The sequence below is a fragment of the Microcaecilia unicolor genome, chromosome 1, assembly GCF_901765095.1.
Source record: "Microcaecilia unicolor chromosome 1, aMicUni1.1, whole genome shotgun sequence".
In the NCBI taxonomy this organism is placed as follows: Eukaryota; Metazoa; Chordata; class Amphibia; order Gymnophiona; family Siphonopidae; genus Microcaecilia; species Microcaecilia unicolor.
Genome location: NC_044031.1, coordinates 115,952,765 through 115,975,064, shown reverse-complemented (window position 1 = coordinate 115,975,064; position 22,300 = coordinate 115,952,765). Strand labels below are relative to the sequence as shown.

Sequence of the window (22,300 nt, the reverse complement as noted above, 5' to 3'; positions counted from 1 at the left end):
GTTGTGGGGGTTCTCACATGGGGGAAGGGGTTTTTATATGGGAAAAGGGGACTGGAGTGGGGAGGGGTTTCCAGATGGGAGAAGGGGACTGGGGTGGGGAGGGGGGTTCTGGGGATTCTCAGATGGGAGGACTGGGGTGGGGTGGGGGTTCTCAGATAGGAGAAGGGGACTGGGGTGGGGTGGGGTGGGGAGGGGTTTCCAGATGGGAGAAGGGGACTGGGGTGGGGAGGGGGTTCTGGGGATTCTCAGATGGGAGAAGGACTGGGGTGGGGTGGGGTGGGGGTTCTCAGATGGGAGAAGGGGACTGGGGTGGGGTGGGGATTCTCAAATGGGAGAAGGGGGCTAGAACTGGGGTCTGAGAAGGGGTCATGATGGAAAATGGGGCATGCCTGGGTCAGGTGGGAGAATGGGTCAGGCTGAAAAGGGGGGCAAGGCATGTGGATGAAAGGGGCTGAAACTGGGGGCTGAAAGGAGGGTAGGTGGGATAAGGGGGCTAGTACTGAGACTGGGGGCTAAAAGGCGGCAGGGGCTGAAATTGTGGGGACTGGGGGCTGAAAAGGAGACAGGGAGAAGTGGCTGGGGCTGAAGCGGCTGGGGCTGAAGCTCAGGACTGGTGAGAGAAAAGGGCTGGGGTTGAAACTGGGGGCTAAAAAGGGGACAGGGAGAAGTGGCTGGGGGCTAAAGCTCGGGACAGGTGGGAGAAAAGGACTGGGGCTGAAACTGGGGACTGGTGGGATAGTGGGGCTGGAACTGGGGGCTGAAATAAAGGGGCAGAGAGAGGGGACCGATCCTGGATGGAAGGGGGAGGAGAGGGAGGGCAGACCCTGGATGGATGGGAGAGGGAGGGCAGACCCTGGATGGATGGGAGAGGGAGGGCAAATGATGGATTGAAAGGGCAGACAGTGGATGGAAGGGATAGAAAGGGCAGACAGTGAATGGAAGAGGGAGAGAGAGAGGGCAGACAGGGGCAGAGATAGAGGGCACATGTAGATGGAAGGGGCAGGGAGAGAGGGCAGACATTGGATAGAGGGAACAGCAGAGAGGGCAGACACTGGATGGCAGAGAGAGAGAACAAAGACAGATGCTGGATGGAAGGAAGACAGTGAAAAGAAGATGAGGAAAGCAGAAACCAGAGACAACAAACTGTAAATAAAATATATATTTTTATTTTTATTTTTTGCTTTAGGATAAAGTAGTATTGTAGCTGTGTTAATGTTTATAATAGAACATGTAAACAATGTAATCTTTTTATTGGACTAATTTTAATACATTTTGGCTAACTTTCCGAGAACAAAACCCCCTTCCTCAGGTCCGGATAGGATATTGTAATAGCACTATACTGTATTGACCTGAGGAAGGATGTTTTGGCCTCTGAAAGCTAAATGTATTAGTCCAATAAAATGGTATTATTTTATTTTCTATATTTGTTTTATTTCTATTTGTTAATTTGTAAAGTTGTGATTGGTACTTGTTAGTTTTTTCAAATTTACATCTGCTGTCTTTATATTTTGCACAGTACTAGGGGACATTTTCTGTTTCTGTGGTGTTGCATTGTATGCAGAGTCTGGCATCTTGGGGGTTCAGTTTAATTTTTGTCTAAATAGAAAGGTTATTATTGCTTATTCTATAGTGGATTAGGGTGTATCTGTGTTTGTGAAAAAGACATGGCTTTCGGTTGGCATTGACTGTGCAAGATGGACGATCTATGTTATTCTGCCTGGTTTCGTTTTACAGTAGGTGAATTGATGTTCTAGTGCTCACTGTAGTGTTTAAGATGCTTTCCTTTTCCTTGTGTGACTTGTAGAAATTACTGCTTATGGTATGCTAGAATTGCTCTATAGGTCCTGAGTGTTTTGTATTCTCGGCATGCCTAGTACTAGATTTTGGAGGGGGGGTGTTAAAAAATGACCGGCCCCGGGTGTCAACTACCCTAGGTACGCCACTGTCTCACACTGAATTTTCAATGCTATTTAACCGATCAGCGGCCATTTCTGGCTGGTTAAATAGCGTTGAATATTGGGGGACAAGTCTCTTGACTTCATTCAAACCATGAAGTTAATCAGTTAACATGAAAATCCATCCCTGCTCTAGCTAACTCAAAAATAAATTTTAATCCCCCCCCCCCCCACCCCACACACACACAAGGTATATGGTCAGTAATACATTCCAATGAGCTAAAATATGTTTGGGGGCAAAACAATGTAAAATTAGTTTTATCTAAACATTTTTTAAAGCTACTTTGATATCCTGCTTTTCCTTGATGAAATGTTCTACTAGTCTTTTCCACATACAGCATGTCATAAGGGCATATGTTGATGTAGACAACATAACTTGAAGAGCATGTAGTAAAGTGTTGCTACTTGTTAACACATACATGCAAAGGACAGTTTCTTTCAACTCAACAGTAATCTTGCAAGTTAAACAGCAACCACATTTACAATGGTCAGGTAAAAGAAATGGCTATTTGTAAAAACATATATTCTTAGAAGACAAGTCAATGGACGTAACCTTCAAAATAAGATCTCAATTGTAAGCAAAACAAGGATATAAAGATAATTATGTGATTCAGTTTAGAAGATAAATGTATCTGCAGACAAAAATTAATGTCCCAGATCCATTGGTTATATCATTCATAGTAGTAAGTAATACACCTGTATTGGCAAATAGGGCCTTCTTGAAAGCAATGTTGACATCCTTAACTACAATCCCAACAGCTGTCTATGTATTGTTTATTTATACAACTTTTCAACAACATATAAGGAATTCTTCTTATACATAGGAATAAAGAACACAGGGGAATACATTGAAGCCTTATTGGAAAAATGCTCAAATCTTCCAAAAAAGTAATCCCCTGAGTTCAATCAGTTCACTAAATTAAGGGGGCTAGAGATCCAGAAAAAAACAAAACAAAACAAAAATGGAGATAGTAACCTAGTAATAATTAAAGAGGAAAAAAAGGCCTAACACCACAAATTTCTAGAGAGCTATACCCCAGAACTGATTCAGCTGGTTCTCTTAGAAAGAAGAAACACTTTTAACTGATAGGAGGAGTGGCCTAGTGGTTAGGGTGGTGGACTTTGGTCCTGAGAAACTGCGTTCAATTCCCACTTCAGGCACAGGCATCTCCTTGTGACTCTGGGCAAGTCACTTAACCCTCCATTGCCCCATGTAAGCCACATTAAGCTACCATGATGGGAAAGCATAGGGTACAAATGTAACAAAAAAAAGAATAAATATCTGGTATTTTAAATAAAAATTATACATGTATAGGTAACAAGAGCAAAGAGGCGCCTAGTGCACAAGTCTCTTGACGCATTGCAAGAAACATTTTTCTGCGTAACTGAGTTTGATTAGTCACATTAGGAAAAACCTAGAACTTTTGACCCATGAACAATATGTGAGAATGTCAAAAGTACAGTTCATGATCATATCTACATCACTAAGGGGCCCTTTTACTAAGCCGTGTAAGCGTCTATGTGCACCCAACGTGCACCAAATGGAGTTACCGCCAGACTACCACGTGGCTCTTGCGGTAATGTCATTTTTGGCGCGCGTCCGATACATGTATCTGAAAAATATTTTTTATTTTTGGGCATGCATAACAGACGCACGCCAAGTGGCATTTGGTGCGCGTAGGTCATTACTGCCCGGTTACTGCGTGAGTCTTTACCACCAGGTCAATGGCTGATGGTAAGGTCTCAGGCCTAAAATGGACATGTGGCAATTTTCATTTTGCCACACGTCCATTTTTGGCGCCTTTTTTACAGGCGCGCTAAAAGATGGATTGGCGCACGCCCAAAACCCATGCCTACACTACCGCAAGCCATTTTCCTGTGCTCCTTAGTAAAAGGACCCCTAAAGAGTGTTGTTCTATGGACTCTTCCACAACTGAGTGCTCTATCAAAGCTGTTACATTCAGACCATCTGAGGTTGAGATCTCACCAGTCCCATGTTCCACCCCTTTATCCACAGTTTTTACTGACAGATAATGCACCTCAGACACGTGTGTGTGGGGGGGGGGGGGGGGGGGGAGACTCGTTTCAGGTACTTGAAGTATTTAAAAATCTTTAACAATTTCCATGGTAAATTCAAACTCCTCCAATTATTTTCTCTTTGCTCTATTTGGCGATATACCAAGTTCTTATCTTTAATCAATCAAGTCCATTTGTACTTTTTTTTTTACTTCCTTCAAATTTTGTTCCACTGTTGTTAATTTCACTTTCACATCTTTTAAAGAACTGTCCAAATTCAACAATAACTGTACTTCAGCAATTTTATCATTAGTTGTATTCAGTAAATCATGTATTCTCACCAGAGCAGTCCAAGGAAATCACCAGCTGCTTCAGGAGCACTGAGATGGGTTTCTTGGGTGCTCCAAGTTCATGTGGCTCACTCAGTTCATGTGCTGCAGGGCAGTCATAACTGAGGCTCTATCCATCTCCACAATGCCTACACACATCCCAGGCTGATGGATATTCTAGGCCTCATAAACTTGACCTCTCTTCATGTTGGCCTTTCCCATTCAATTAGGCTGTGCCCTTTGCATATCTGCACTGAAAGAGCTCACTACACACCAGGCTCAAGAATCTAACAGCTATTTAAATAACATTTTGCCCTCATGTTTATATTCTCTGTGGTGAAACAATTAGGTCTATAGTGTTAAAACTGTGAATAAAGCAAAATTGTCTTCATCAGCATAATACGGTATTCTTATCACTGGAATTATTAAAATGTAGTAAGTTGTTTCCAGAATCTTTATGCCTAGAAATAATAAGTAGATGAATGATATTGCTTAGAAAATAGAATATAATTAGTATAGATGTTCAAACATATATAAAGCACAGCAGAACAAAACAGCAGACCAACAATTATAATAAATGAAGTCAAGGATTTTAATGCAATTAAGTATACATGATGTGGGCATGTTTCACCAGAAGGCTGCATCAGAGGCAAAACTGTAGAGCAAACAATAAAATTATAATCACATACTAACAGGCAAAACAAAACAAAACATAAATGAATTAAAACCATGCATTTCTTTATAAAACATGCAAAATTACATAAATCATGTAGGAACCATACAAATATATGTAAAACATGCCAAAGTGATCTAAATAGTGACGTGTAAAAAACGATTTTGTACAATAATTGTCAAGATGACTTTTATTTCTCATTTTGGCGCAAAAAGAGATATATACTCTCACACTAGATCACAGCATTATAGAGGTGACAGAGTACTAGACTTTTGTATTTTTCCCCCCATACAAAAAGAAGCATTTTTGTCCAAACGCAGTGATTCTGAAGCAGGAGGTTATGCCAAAAAGAAACACAGCTCACTGTCGAGTCTCATTGTTGATTTTGACCAATAAATAACTTTGATGTTACCTACCTATGACTAAGGGCCCTGTTTACTAAGCCATGCTAAGGGTGAACTAGCGTTTTTAGAGCATGCTAATCGCTAAATGCTAAGTGTGCATCATCCTGGTGCCTAACTTTTGGCAACCTTTACTGAATTTCCCTCCTTAGGGGGAAGTTCTATTACTGGGCACCTCCATTTAGATAGCCCAAGGGTGAATGGTAAGAGCATATCTGGCTATCAACACCTAAAATGTAGGAACGTGCACAAACACAAGCCATAGAGTTGGTGTAAGTGTGGCAGAAGCATCAGTAACTGATACGGAAATGTCAGTGTCTAGGTTATAGAATTGCATTTCACATATTTGCCCGATGACCAGAAACATAATGCAGTCAGGGGTCCTTTTACAAAGTCGCAGTAAAATAAATTGGCCTGTGGTAGAGTGCGCGCATCTTTTGAGGGCACACTGGGCCACTTTTTACCACAGTTGGGAAAAAAGGCCATTTTTTAAAAATGGGATCGGAATGAGCGTGTGCAAAAATTAAAACGAACATGTGCCTATTTATGGCCTGAGCCCTTACTGCCAGCCATTGACTTAGTGTTAAGGGCTCATGTGCTCCCATGAGGTAACCATGCAGCACATACCAACATGACTGCGCTGCCAATTACTGCTAGGAACTCCCCCCACAGTATAAAATAGAAAATGTTTTTTGTACTGTGGATTCAGCATGGGTCAAACTCAGAATTACCTCCAGTGTACACGCTACCCCAGCAGTAGTGCCAATTTGGCATGCACTACCAATGCGTTAACCCTCCAGCAAATTTGTAAAATGGCCCCTCGGGGCCTTATTCTATAAAGGTTATGCTCCTAAATGTATGCTCCTAAATTACAAGCATAATCTATGCTACAAAATAGATAACACTTGTAATTTAAGAGCGTAAATTTAGGAGCATAACCTTTATAGAATAAGACCCTTAGCACACACATATGGTAAAACTAATGTGGAACACTTTAGTGCATCATGTGTTAGACCATTTTTGCTGCATTAGGCATGCAATAGCACCTAATGCATCTTAGAAAAGGTCGGGGCAGATGCATGGGGATTTGTATATTGTCAAATTCAGGGTAATTGGAAGTAGAAGGTCCCAGAGCAGATATATCAACAAGATCCCAATGCACCTTTAAATAATGTATATATGGATTTTTATTTTTATTAAAAGATATTTGATGTGCAGTTGTTTCAGTCAATTTAATTTGAACTGAATGCTTTTGTGACATCATCAACCACTGTGAAACAACAGTGATTAGTTAAAACTGATTGACCAGAGATGGATTTAAATCCCTGAATAGTGTTTAAAATGATAAAGCAAGCAAAATGTATGTAGTGCTCTGGAAATGTACTTTGTGGTTGTACAAGTAAGCTATTATATGCTGAGTGCAGATATGAGGTATAAACTAAAGGTAGTCTAATCAGCGTTTGTGAAATTACAGTCTCCTTGTTTACACTGTGGTCTAGATTGCCTATTCTGTGTCTGATGAAGCATTGCTAGACAATTAGTGTTCATTATTCCTAGATCCATAATGTGTGGTGATGGTTTCATGAGTTAATGCAGTATTTCCCAACCCTCCCTTACAAGGACTACTGACAAAAGCCATATGAATTGAGAAATAAGAACTATAATAAATATAAGGTAGAGGAGAGAGGAGAGATATGATAGACATGTGAAATACCTAAAAAGAAAAGACGAAAGACAAAACCAAAAATAAAACATCCTAGGATGCAGGGGATATTTTTAGAATTATTATTATGTTATAATTTATTAATGTATAAAGAAACTATTTTGATGAAGAGGGTGTTGTAGAACTAGAGGTTATAATACAGAGGCTGAGGAGAGAGAGGGGGAAGAAACAAAACTAGGAAATGCTGTCCTGGAATGGATGGTGAAGGCCAGATTGGTAACAGACTTCCAGCAAGTTAGGGGATAAACAGAGAGAATCCTTACTTGCTGAAAGTGAAGGTATAGCAGAAGCTTGACCTAATGGTACCATCAGCTAGGGCAGCCAAGAGATAACTTACTCGGAGGGGTAGCTATGACATTAATAGCTATCATATGATTGCATTAGGCTTCCAAGAAGGCTCTGGGGTAACCTGCTTTGGGTGACCGTTGTTAAAGCCAAAACTTCAGTGAGCTTAGGGAGGCCAGATATTTTGGACAATGGCTTTTCTAGTTCTGGTAGCTGTGCAGATTATTTGAAAACTTGGTAATAAGGCACAGAACGATGCTGCTTTAACTCCTAACCCTTATTCACTTGTTCAGAACCCTTATTTTATCATCCTCACTTTAAAATTCCCTTATCTCTTGTTTGTCCTGTTTGTCTGTCCTAATTAGATTGTAAGCTCTGTCGAGAAGGAACTGTCTCTTCATGTTCAAGTGTACAGCGCTGTGTACGTCTAGTAGCGCTATAGAAAAGATAAGTAGTAGTAGTAGTAGTAGAACATGACCTGGATGTAAGATTTAGTTTTGGTCTTATAAGAATTATAGAAGAAGATTGCCCATCATGAAAAGGAAATAAACTTATCAACTGAAGTGATAGAGAGTAGTACTTTAACACATTCTGGGAATGCTGAAGACTGATATATTAGGCAGTAGTAAGAAAAGGGTTGAAAATTCAGGTAAGAGGTATGGAGATTGGTAGTGGGTGTGTACACTTGAGGGCATAAGCTGAGCACTATTCTATAAATCATATGTGCAACTTGTTTAACATGTAAATGCAAGGGGACAGTCACCACACAAGGTACACACTAAAGTGCCACATTTAGGCATGTGTTTATGCCTGCTATTGACATGACATTAGTGGGTGCACTTAAATGTAGGCATATTGAGGCTGGTTTATACTAGTATTCTATAACAGAATCTTGGCACCCAGATACCATGAGATAATTGGTGCTCAGTGTTTTGCATTTAGGTGCCTACATTGTGGTGCCCAGTTGTAGAATTGCCCCAGATGTTAACAGTTATTTATTTATTCATTTATGCATGTGACAGTGAAGAAAATGGTGTTACATGACTGCAATTAAATGTGAAGATAGTGATTTTCTAACTCTGAGAAGAAATACTCTGTCGCTCCCATGTGGGTTGCTGGACCATCAGAATTGCACCCAGTTACATTGATCACATTTTTTTTAATGTAGATGAAACCTTACCATGTAAAGATGGATTCCAAACTTGTAACAGGAGATGTATTCTACATACAGTTCCAGGTGACAGCCTTTCCAGATCTCTGTGTTGTTAAGTGACAAATATTAATCTATTTTTATCATTGTTTTTATTTGGATGCACTTTATTTAGTCAACGTATAGTTGCAATTTAACCAACAAAAAACAGTTTCGGTTTAGTTGCTTTAAAATATTGAAGTCCTCTTTTAACCCTGAATCAAACTGATGGTCATTTTAGCAAAAATGTTATTTTGATAAATAATATATTTAAACTTTGGTCTTGCAAACTACAAATTTTCTAAGAAACTAGGGACGTGCATTCTCTTTAGAAGGCATTGGGGTTTTTTTTTTTAGCAAGCTTAAAAATTTAGGGGCCTTTTTACATTGCCGCAGTAGAGCTACCCCAGCATTGGCACATGCCAATCCAGCACTACTGCTGGCCCACCAGGGGAGACAGCGGTAGTGCCGCCTCCATTGTGCACCATTTCTGGTGTGATCAGAAATATTTTTATTTTTACCGCCAGTAGCTGGGTTAGTGCGGGAGCCAGGGGCTGGGTTAGTATGGGAGGTGGTAAGGGCTCCCCAGGAAATAGCCACCTGGCAAGTTCCTACGTACTGCACAGCCATTTCCTTTAAAAATAAAAAAACATTCTGCTGTGGTAAAAAGGGCCTTGACTTGTGGCAAATTCATGCACCAATGCCACCGCAGTACCCCTTTTACCACAGCTTGGTAAAAAGACCCCTTAGTGCATGCAAAATTAGTTCCAAATACAGTACAAACTTCTCTTATTATTTTACAAGCACATTCACTCTGCAGCTTCTCAGTATCTATCCATTCTTATCTCTTTCTACTCTTCTTCCCAGGAACTCCATTCATTGGGTAAGTCTCTCTTATCTGTAACCTTCTCCTCTACTGCCAACCCCAGACTCTGTTCCTTTTATCCTGCTGCACCATACATGCCTGAAATAGAATTCTTGAGTTGGTACGTCAAGCTGTATCTCTGGCTGGATTCAAATCTAGGCTAAACACCCACTTTTTGAGGCTGCTTTTACAATAAGTATTCTCTTATTCTTTATTTGTCCTGTTTGTCTGTCTTGAATCGATTGTAAGCTCGTTGAGCATACATATTTAGTGTACAGTGCTGCATACATCTGGGAGTGCTATACAGAGGCGTAGCCAGACTTCGGCCGGAGGGGGATCCAGAGCCCGAGGTGAGGGGGCACATTTTACCCCCCTGGCGCCGCCAACCCCCCCCCCCCCGCCATTGCCAACTTTGCCCCCCCCTGCTGCCAACCCCCTGCCATTGCCGACTTTGCCCAACTCCCACCGCCAACCCGCTCGACCCCCCCCCCCCCCCGCCGCCAACCTGCCGTCGCCTACCTTTGCTGGCGGGGGACCCAAACCCCCACCAGCCGAGGTCTTCTTCTTCTCGCAAAAGGCTTCCTTCTGTTTCTGACGTCCTGCACATGCACATGCAGGATGTCAGAAACAGAAGGAAGCCTTTTCCGAGAAGAAGAGGACCTCGGCTGGTGGGGTTTGCGGTCCCCCGCCAGCAAAGGCAGGTGACGGCGACAGCGGGTTGGTGGCAGGGGGGGGGGGGTTGGGCAAGTTGTTGGCAGGGGGGTCCAGGGCCAAATCTACGGGGTCCCAGGCCCCACGTAGCTACGCCACTGGTGCTATAAAAATGATAATTATAAACATTGAGGGAAGAAGGTAACTAGTAAAAGTTGATGTGGTAATCTGAGCATGACGGTGGCACAGAAACAGCCAGACAAAGGGGATAAAGGTAAACCAAGATCTATTGCATCAACCAAATATACCAAAACATTTTACTGTACAGGCTGCCTGTCTTGCGATTATCATATTTTATAGATCAGTGAATAGTCCTCCCCAGGTTGGCATTTGGCTAGGCTCAAACCCAGTATGCAGCTACTCAGTGACAGCAGGCCTAACTCTGACCTGGACATACAGGATAAGGAGTTTTGTGGAAAAGAGTGTTCCTACCTTGGCAGTCTTTTATTCTCTTACACACATGTAGTGGAGATGTATACAGATTAGAGGTGTGCCCAGGGATGAGGACAATGGGAAACCTGTGGAAATCCGTGGAAATTCACAAGGAAGGGGACAAAAAAGTCATTATTACCTCAGGGATGGGAGGGAATGGATTGGAAATGAATGCGTACGGGGGGGGGGGGGGTGGATTGGAAGTGAATGGGGACGAGAGAGGATTAACATGGAAACTTGACATCAACACCTCAGCTAAAAAATAAAATAAATAAATCATGTGTTTATGTTCAACAATTGGGCAATGAGGGAGACCACTGAAAACGAAACTGGTGAGAATATTCATCAATTTGTTTTGAGCATTTTGGCAGAGTTTAATCTCCATCGAGTTAGTCTCATCTATGTGACTGATAATGCTGAAAGCAGTATTTTGAGAAGAGATCCGGATAGGTTGCGCGGGTCATTATCTCAGTCTTGTACTCTCTCATGGACTCCAGCCATCAAAAACTGAAGTTGATCTGAATAACCACCCCAGTGACATAAACAAGCTTATAACATTCTGCAAGGAGGTGGTTACACTCACTAAACAAACAAAAGCCAACTATTCACTGAAGAAAATTCTCAAGCAGTGTGTGTCGACTCAGTGGAACAGCATTCCACTGACATCAGACTCTATGGCAGTTGCCACGGAACCAGGTGCAAACAAGCAGTTCATGACCAAACAGTGTACAGTTGATGACTCCTAGCTGGCAGAAGTTGTTATGGTGTTGGAACCATTTGACAGAGCTACACTGTAGAGAAGGGGACCCAGGCCCATAACCCACTCTAACTGTTACACTTGTGGAAACTGTGAGCCCTTCAAAGCCTACTATACCCACATATAGGTGACACTTGTAGATATAAGGGCTATTATAGTAGTGTACAGTAGGTTTTTGGTGGGTTTTGGAGGGCTCGCCATCCACTATAAGGGGTAATGATGAGATGTGTACCTGGGACCTTTTATGTGAAGTACACTGTAGTGCCCACTAGGGTGCCCCACAGCTTTGCTGGGATATCTGTATGGCCAGTCTACTAAGAATGCTGGCTCCTCTTATATCCCAATGACTTGATTTTGAGTGTTTTTCACTTGCACGTTCTTTTTTTTTTTTTTAATGGTTCTAAAAGATAGATGCCTGAGCACAACAATATCTAGCAAATGACCATTAAAAAAATGTTTTACAGGTTCAAAAATGGCTATGGGGTCCTTTTTACCCAGCTGCGGGAAAAAAAGGCCCTGTGCTAGCGGCGGGGACTGTTTTTTCTACACTCCAGTGCTCTTTTTACCACAGTGAGTAAAAAACCCCAGACACACATGGCCATGTGGTAGGAGAACTCTTACTGTGTGGCCATGCGATGGGGATCCCTTACCGCTACCCATTGAGGTGGCGATAAGGGCTCTCGCGCTAACCCGGGCAGTGTATGGCGATGCTTGGTTACCGCTGAGTTACCGCCATGCAAGCCATTTCCGGGGTTTTCCTTTTCCCCCAGAAATGGTGTGCTCTCAGGGCAGGACTACTGCTGGCAGCTGTGTTGGGCCAGCGGTACTCCTGGAAGAGTGGGCGGTAAGCCTGTGTTGGGCTTACTGGCACTCTGTAAACAGGTCCCTATGTTTGGTACTGGAGTTTTGGACATTTTCCACAAAACATCCAAAATCAGATTTAGACATCGAAAATGCCCCAACACGCATGTGATGGAAACTATGCTTCATGATTCAAACCAAAATATTTTCTGGAACACATTGATTAATTTTCTTTTTATTGCGCAGCACAAGACTGTGACTTTGAGCATGACACTTGTTGCTGGATTTCTGAAGCCTCAGATGAACATATTTCTTGGGCACACAAGAAAGCAGGGGGTATCGCATCGTCAGAATCAGGTCCTGTGAAAGATTGTAGCAAAGATAGTACTGAAGGTAAGGAAATCATTTTGGAAACTATATATTCTGTTTATGCATAAACTATGCAACACATTTTCATTTGCTTGGGCTACTTTTTTTTATTTTATTTCAATTTAAGTACAAACAAAAGGTACTCAGAAAATTATTAGTCCACATCACAGAAAGAACAGTGCTAATTTCTTCAGAAAAAGAAAAGGTAAAACATAAAAACAATAGAGAAAATTCTGAACATCATTCTTCCTGACAATCCTAGGCAATCTTAACAAACACCACCCTTCTTGACTATTTAATTTCTCTATCTAACAAGAACGTTTCTAGCTGATCTGGTTCAAAGAAGACAAATCGAGTATCAGAAAAAGAAATCAAACATTTGGAGGGAAACTTTAGGAAAAAAGTAGCCTCTAGAGCCAAAACTCTTGTCTTAAACTAAAGAAACTATTTTCACCTCGCCTGTGATGCTCTAGAAACATCAGAAAATATTTGGAGCTTACCTCCACAAAAAAGGAAATCTTTTTTTCATAAAATAAGCTTTCAAAACCATTATTTTATCTACATCCAGGGCAAAACAAACCATCAGGATAGAGCATTGAATAGTATCATCCTGTGAACTCTAAAAATGCGGTCAAGTTCTCTATCACATTAGGTTGAGATGACAAAACATCACACTGCCCCCCCCCCCCCCCACCCGCTGTGATTCCAATACTCTGCTTGGCAGATAATAACATTTAGAAATCAAAATAGAATCAGCATTAGACAAAAACAAGACTTCTTTGAAATATTTCCTTAGTAAGATCTCAACAGATAATAAGGGACAAACAGTGGTGTGCTGGAGCCGGCTCACACCGGCTCGCAAGAGATGGTTGTTAAATTTTTAAACATTTTGCGAGCCAGTTGTTCAGGCAGGGAGAGCTGGTTTGCCTCTCCTCCCCTAAAACGGAAGGTTCCAATACATACTTGAAGGCAGCCACCCTGATGGTCTAATGGATTTTTCTGGACAGGAAAGATCACCAGTCTTTCCTGTCCACTGTCGGCGCTGATCTTCCCACTGCTGCATGCTCTTTAAAAATGGCTGCCGATTCTTCCAGCTGTGGCCTCGCAAAACTTCCGCTGAAGTCTTGGGGCTGCCATTGTAAGTCTCAGCAGCCATTTTAAAGAAGATGCTGCAGGACTCAGGAAGAGGGTCAACGCTAGCAGTGGGCAGGAAAGACTGGGGAACGTTTCTGCCCTGAAGAATCTACTAGACCACTAGGGAGTCTTTAGGAATGTGCTGCTCAGAAAAAAAGGTAGAAAATATTTTATTCTGGATTTATTAATTGGAATATATCAACTTTTGGCAATGCACACATCTCTGATATTTTGCATTTCCATCATTTCAGTTTCTATTTCTTTATTATTGCTGTTTGCAGAGGCTGACTTCTTTGAGGTTTTGTGTCAGAGTTTTGCCTTCATATTTCTACTAATGATCTGTGGTCCCTTGTTTCATATTTGCTGAGGGTCTGTCTGTGTTTTGCATGTATGACCAAGGTGTAGTAATCTGCTAGCATGTAGTATCTGTGTAGAGATGTTGTTGCATTTCTGTTTATTTTTTCACTAGCTAGTGTATTAGCATTTTAGAGCACAGTGAAATACTTATAGTACTGCCTTTTCATGATTAAGATTACTGCTTTTTGGGTCCCGGGAGATGTTTGACTGTTTTGGAGACAGAGGGTATAGAGAAGGAAGACATTTGACTGTTGGGGATCGGCAGGGTAGGGATAGGAGAGAATGGAGAGATACTGGGCCACTGGGGGCATAGAGAGAGGGGAGATGCTTGACTATTAGAGGGATATGGTGAGCGCAGTGATGCTTGACTGCTGGGGGATAGGAGGAAGGGAGAGGGGAGAATGGGGAGATAGACAATTGGGAGAAGGAGATGGGGATACTGAACTGTTAAAGAGGAGATGCTGGACTGCAGGGGTGGAAGGGAGAGAAAAATAGAGAAGTGATGCTGGGCGTTATGGAACTGTGTGGAAGATGCCATGGGGGAGGGGGGCTTGGCAAGGAGTGGATTGGCAGAAAAGAAAATTGGCAAAATGATGTGAAAGGGAAATATCAATGCCTAAGATAGATAGGAACGTACAAAGACAGGAGAAGAGAGAAGCAATGGCAAATGGACAGAAGGTCCTGGAAAGAATTGGGAGAGAACAGGAAACCAGAAAAGAGAGACCGTTACTGACATGATTGGAAAAATAAAATGCTAAGACAACAGAAGTAGAAAGTATTTTATTTGTAATTTATTTATTGGAATATGTCAGCTTTGGGAAATGTGCATCTCTGTTGTTGTATTTTGCCCACTGCAAGAGAAAATGCATTTGTGTTTCTGTTTCTCCAGTGTTTCACTGGTTTGGATGAGAGCTTGTCTGTGTTTTGGTTGTGTGACTGAGGTATGACACTCTACTAGTGTAATTAGTTTTAGAGTCTGGCTTCTTGGGGTTTCCAGTTCAGTTTTTAACCAAACATTCTGATTTGTAATTTGTACTGACTTACTTTATGTGTTGTGAGGCTGTATCCATGTTCTGTGTATATACTGTATAACCGAGTTGAGGTAATCTTTTGATGTGTAGTTCCTGTGTACATAATCCTGTTTCCTCTGTTATCCAATAAGAGGTATGTTGTTGGTGTTCCAGGGACTGGTGCAATAATTGCAATGCTGCTCTTTTATTTATTCTGTGGCAGGTGAAAGTGGATGTGGCTATAGTATGGTAAAGGGTGTGGCTAGTATGGGGTGGAAGACCAAGTAGATGCTGAATTCAAAAATCCCATGGGAAAAAACAGAAAACAATGGAGTGGGAAACAGAGGAAGACTCTATAGACAATGGGACTTGCAATGGAGCAACGCTTTATTGGTACAAACAGTCCTTGAGCTGTACAGAAAACTCTTCTTTCATAAGAGAATCAAAACACTCTTCTTTCCTAGAAGACTCAACATGGCACCATGTTTTGGCTAGTGCCTGCCTCAGCAGTCTACAATAATATTAAAAATATAGGACACAAAATAGACAATAAAATTTACAATAAAAATATGGAGATTGTAAATAATCGTAAAATGCATAATTATGTAAATATAGATAATAAATAATGAATACAGGACCAACATTTAACAGATGAAACTATAAAACATAAATTATAAAATATAAAATACATACATGCCAAAGTAATAAGTGACATCACAAAAATGTTGATAAGGTGACAAATTTTAAAAGTAAAAAGTCCATTGTACATCAAGGTGCGAGTGTAAGAAATACAAAATGACTTACCTTTGCAGGAAAATGATTTCAGCAATAACATTAAACAGATAACCACAATGGTAGTGTAGAGATCTCAGCAGAAAAAAATCTATAATATGTAAAAATGTTACATAGAAATAAATAATATGATTAAAAAAAAAAAACAAAGAAAACAAAAATCTGCCATTTGCAGGAAATGATTCAAGCAAAAACAGACAGATATCACAATGGTTCAAAGAAGGTATAAGCTGAGACAATATATAATGTATAAAACATGGGAATATATGATCTTATAAGAACAAGCTTGTATATAGATATGTTTGTAAAACAAAAGTAACAAGGGGGCAAAAGGGAAGGGTACTGTATTAAATTGTAAAATAGTGAAATAATAAAACATAATAATTGACAAAATAAAAAGAGGGATTAAAAAGGAGATGAAAAATTAAAAAGAGGTAAAATGTTGTGTGGTAGGTAATATGAAAATCAGTGATAGAATAAAAAGCACACAAGCACAAGCTATGATAAGATAATGCAGCTAACATCTACAGCTGTGCACTACTAAGGGAACATGCATTAGAGATGACACATACCTTTCAAAAGACCATTTAAAAGCCAAAAGATAAATGAATGCTCTGTAATGTCAAAGGGATACATAAAAATCAAAATGTACCAAAATAGTAAATTATGCACTACCTAGGGTGTGCCAAACGAAACTCTTCTCATGACTAAATGTTCCAAATTTGTATATACGTCAGCCATAATGGATATAAATGTACATGCTGGTGTACATAATGTTCAGTAATAATATAGAGATCTCAGCATAATAAACATAAACCTTGCCAAAATAAGAATGAGGTCAATGTCAATTTGCCCTAATGAATCATCCAATGATAATAATAAATTTCCGAGCGGGTATACTGAAACTACCTTTTAGATGCTATGTTTGTGATGTAAATGTTACCAGGTGCCAACAATCCTGTCTTGTAGCAATACATAAATATCACAATAAAAGTTTTGTAATAAAATATAATAAAAAGGATCACAGGACAAGTGGAATCCATATGTATTTTGTAAAGTATCTCGGGTCCACAACAAAAAAAGTTACTCGACTACATCTAACAACTGGTGCATCGGAGTCAAAATGCAATGCATTTGTAGACTGAATGAATATAATACCAAGAGGACAAAGATATTAAAAAAAAAACACCAGTGACATTGTGAATTAAAACAAGAGCAAAACAATGCGATAAAAAGTTAATCGCTCCTAGAACATGCAGCAGTGCTTACCGGTTCTTGTGCCTGTAATAGAGAAACACCTTCTTGAGGGTGGAGTCATGGATAATCACCCTGCCCCCTATGATTGGTCCTGCATGAGCACTGACACATTTTTTCCTAGAAAAAACGCACTGTGTGTACATATTCTGTTTATTCTTTATCTTTTTATTTCAAATGCTTGATTTCTTACTTTGATATCGCGTGTCCAAATTTTCTGAGAAGAGGTGAGAGAGGGAGAATGTTGGGAGAGAAGGAAGACAAAGCAGAGGACTGATAGAGGTCTGAGAAAGGTAATGGAGAGTGAAAGAAAAGGCATGCCAATTTTTAAAACTGCCCCGCACCCCTTTGAAAGCCTGTAGAACCTTGGTTGGTGATTGGATATGAATGTGGTAGTCATCGGTATTGGGAGGGGAGGCTATGGACCCAAGACCAGTGTCTTTTCAGTACATTATAACACTTATACTCTGCACTACAATGATGGCAATGCCACTGAGTAATCCGTACTTAGATGAAACTGACTTCTAGAATATGTTTCCAAAAGATATGGGACACCGATATTCAAAAAGAAAAATGTTTCTTTTACATCAAACAATAGGGTGTGTGTGTGTAGTGGAGAGGGGGAGGTTAAGGAAGACTGCCAGCAGTATAGTTAGAATTCTGTAGCAGAAAGCTTGCTGTGACAGATTCGTTTCTGAAAGATGTAATAACTCTGCATGGTTGCTGGCAGTTAACAATAAGGATACAGACTTGATATCAGCTTATCAAGGAACAACTGGTACCTTAGTCAAAGAGAAAAAGGAAGTTGACTGATGTTTTTGGATGCAGTAAGCATTGGATTAGACAGATATCTTGATATGTACTGTGAGCTGTGCACATAGGGCCAGAAGTACAAAGTTGTTTCCCCAATTTGTGGGTAGACTGTCAATAATGTGACATTTAACCCAATTTAAACACTTTTTAAAAAAAATATATGCATTTAAGTATATTATTTTGAAAGTGATGATGGGATCACCTATGCTAATTGCTTATTATCTGAATGCATCCTTTTGAAAAATTAAGGTTACGCATATGGATTCATAATGCACACATGAAACACTCTCCAGAACATGTGTATGAATTTGAGAGGATTATGAATTAGTACACACAATTCTTGACAGCTGAAAATCCACTTAAGCACATTCCACCAGTTTACAAACACTGCTTATTAAAGAAGCTGGCTAGTGGCGTGCTTGCAAGTCACCCTGTTGACCCCTTCCAAGGCTGCTGGATCAAGAGCAGCCTGGTCCCAAAAGCTGTTAAGTTTGTCCAAGAGGTTCAGCTTAGAAATCACAAAAGATTTTGGGGTAAATATTCAGCTGGCAGTGGTGAGCGTTTTGTTGACTGCTGCCAGTGTTAATCCTGGATATTCAGTGCTGGGCCATGAATATCCGGCTTAGGCAAAGATGACTAACAGATAGCCAGTTAAGTCGATATTTGTTCTCCCTTCAGCGCAAAATATCCTTATTCATGAGCTTAAGCAGTTTCAACTCATTCAAAACACTGCTATTAAACTCATTATGGGACATAAAAATACGAACACATCACCCCGCTGCTGAGAGATGCTCATTGGCTGCCAGTTTCTTCTCGTATCATCTATAAATTGCTCCTATTAACTTTCAAAATTAGGCAGCATCAACAGCCCTCTTTTCATTCGACCTACCTTATACCTTATTGTCCACCTTGATCCCTGCGCTCTTCTCATCAGGACCTTCTTATAGTTCCCCCTTTCTCTGCTGTCCCCCCGGCCTCCAGGTGTCACTCTATCTTCTCTATTCAGCTTTGGAATCACCTACTAAAAACCCTCCTTACCTTAACTAGGTTTAAAACTGACATAAACACCAAATATGAAGCATAATAATCAAACTAGGAAACAGACAATACTCTATCCCTTGCCACGGTTCTTACCCTTGCATTTTGCATGGTACGAATCACCCCAATTCTAATTAATTGTACTTGTACAAACCAATCTGTACTGTTCACACCGGAGTCTGTAACCTCCTCTCCGTAACTATGTAAGCCACATTGAACCTACAAATAGGTGGGTTACAAATGTAACACATAAATAAAAATATTTTCTTGGAAGTATTTGGAGACTAATCAGAACTATTTGGGTTATTGGTAGTCTGCCCTCCCTCTTGTGTTACCCCTCTTACTTCTCTTTCCTTGTATTGTAGTTCTCCCCATTTCCTTTTTGCGCCAGTCTGTTCAATGTTGTCTTTACTATATGTCATTTCCTTTTATCCCCATTTTAGCCTGTATGCCACCTAGACACAATGTAGATTGTCAGGGTAGAAAGTTAATAAAAAACTTGAAACTTGAACTTGATAATCAGAACTTAATTGGTCATAGGTTACCACACCACAACAGGACTGTGTTTTATGCAGTTCTATTTATGCAGTTACTCTGGCCAGTTAAGTGCTGAATATTGTCACATACCCGGCCAAATGCTGACTCCGCCCCTGGAATGCCCCCTAAATAATCGGTTTTCACTTAGGCACTACCCACTAACTTCCAGCACCAATAACCTGTTAAGTACCATTGAAAATTAGCAGATAGCTATGAACATGTGATTTAACTGGTCAGCATCTGTTTCTGGCCAGCTAAATCATTTTGAATATTGACCATTTGGTATCTGTTAGGTGCTGATACTAAAGCAATGTAACATCAACTTGAATAGTAAGGAGGTAATTTTATAATAGATTGCCTATAAAATTTACAAAAACACTATTTTATGAAGGCATTATAGGCACCTATTTGCCTTTATCACATACCATCTAGAACAGGGGTTCTCAGCCCAGTCCTCAGGATACACGTTACCAGTCAGGTTTTCATAATATCCACAATGAATATGCATGAAGCAGATTTACATGCACTACCTCCATTGTATGCAAATTTATCTCATGCATATTTATTGAGGGTGTCCTGAGGACTGGGTTAAGAACCCCTGCTCTAGAACTATCCCCATTAGCACAGAAATACACTCCAAAAAATTACATTGCCTCCAAGGCAGGAGCAAATGTGTGTGTGTGTGTACATGGTGGTGGTGGTGGTGGGGGGATTCTATAAATGGTGCTAAAAACAGGTGCCAAAAAAATAAACACTACGCAAGATTCTATAAAGGGTGCATGCCCTTTTATTGCTTAGCGCTGATTCCTGTGCCCTAACTTTGAGCACCAGACTTATGCATGCTAAAATCTGGTGTAAATGCTGGCACCCAAGTTAGGTGCACTGAGCCAGCATTCTGTAACAATGTGGAAGATAAAAAACACAGAGCACTGTTTACTAAGGTACACTAACATTTTTAGCGTGTGTTAAAAATTAGTGGACGCTAATGCTAGAGACATCCATAGGAATATATGGGTGTCTCTAGCATTAGAACATACTAATTTTTAGTGTGCGCTAAAAACATTAGCGCGCCTACAGCGTGGCTTAGTAAACAGGACCCACAGTCTTTTATTCAGTAAAAAGCTCCCCGGTTATCAATCTGTGCCCAACATGGCCATGTTTCGCCAGAAATATTGGCTGCATCAGGGGCAGAACAACCTGCTGGTGTAAAACAGCAAACTTCACATAGTCTGGTCCAGAAAACAAAACAAGATAGGCAATGCTCATGTACCTGGAGGTGTTTGGTAAGAGTTTTACAAGATCTGTCTCCTTGTTTTATCTTCCACATTGGATCTGGCAGATCACCTGCCTTGTTGCTTTCTGACTTCTGTAACAATACAGTGGGGGAAATAAGTATTTGATCCCTTGCTGATTTTGTAAGTTTGCCCACTGACAAAGACATGAGCAGCCCATAATTGAAGGGTAGGTTATTGGTAACAGTGAGAGATAGCACATCACAAATTAAATCCGGAAAATCACATTGTGGAAAGTATATGAATTTATTTGCATTCTGCAGAGGGAAATAAGTATTTGATCCCTCTGGCAAACAAGACCTAATACTTGGTGGCAAAACCCTTGTTGGCAAGCACAGCGGTCAGACGTCTTCTGTAGTTGATGATGAGGTTTGCACACATGTCAGGAGGAATTTTGGTCCACTCCTCTTTGCAGATCATCTCTAAATCATTAAGAGTTCTGGGCTGTCGCTTGGCAACTTGCAGCTTCAGCTCCCTCCATAAGTTTTCAATGGGATTAAGGTCTGGTGACTGGCTAGGCCACTCCATGACCCTAATGTGCTTCTTCCTGAGCCACTCCTTTGTTGCCTTGGCTGTATGTTTTGGGTCATTGTCGTGCTGGAAGACCCAGCCACGACCCATTTTTAAGGCCCTGGCGGAGGGAAGGAGGTTGTCACTCAGAATTGTACGGTACATGGCCCCATCCATTCTCCCATTGATGCGGTGAAGTAGTCCTGTGCCCTTAGCAGAGAAACACCCCCAAAACATAACATTTCCGCCTCCATGCTTGACAGTGGGGACGGTGTTCTTTGGGTCATAGGCAGCATTTTTCTTCCTCCAAACACGGCGAGTTGAGTTCATGCCAAAGAGCTCAATTTTTGTCTCATCTGACCACAGCACCTTCTCCCAATCACTCTCGGCATCATCCAGGTGTTCACTGGCAAACTTCAGACGGGCCGTCACATGTGCCTTCCGGAGCAGGGGGACCTTGCGGGCACTGCAGGATTGCAATCCGTTATGTCGTAATGTGTTACCAATGGTTTTCGTGGTGACAGTGGTCCCAGCTGCCTTGAGATCATTGACAAGTTCCCCCCTTGTAGTTGTAGGCTGATTTCTAACCTTCCTCATGATCAAGGATACCCCACGAGGTGAGATTTTGCGTGGAGCCCCAGATCTTTGTCGATTGACAGTCATTTTGTACTTCTTCCATTTTCTTACTATGGCACCAACAGTTGTCTCCTTCTCGCCCAGCGTCTTACTGATGGTTTTGTAGCCCATTCCAGCCTTGTGCAGGTGTATGATCTTGTCCCTGACATCCTTAGACAGCTCCTTGCTCTTGGCCATTTTGTAGAGGTTAGAGTCTGACTGATTCACTGAGTCTGTGGACAGGTGTCTTTCATACAGGTGACCATTGCCGACAGCTGTCTGTCATGCAGGTAACGAGTTGATTTGGAGCATCTACCTGGTCTGTAGGGGCCAGATCTCTTACTGGTTGGTGGGGGATCAAATACTTATTTCCCTCTGCAGAATGCAAATAAATTCATATACTTTCCACAATGTGATTTTCCGGATTTAATTTGTGATGTGC

The 22,300-nt window shown here is 41.1% G+C and overlaps 1 protein-coding gene across 1 annotated transcript in view; it reads left to right on the top strand.

Annotated features, from left to right (window-relative positions):
- The window catches only part of MALRD1 (MAM and LDL receptor class A domain containing 1), a 787,803-nt gene that overhangs the window by 71,039 nt on the left and 694,464 nt on the right, over positions 1–22,300 (top strand). Inside the window, 1 exon segment of the mRNA XM_030202038.1 lies at positions 12,384–12,530. Within this exon segment, the coding sequence (XP_030057898.1) occupies positions 12,384–12,530 (147 nt within the window).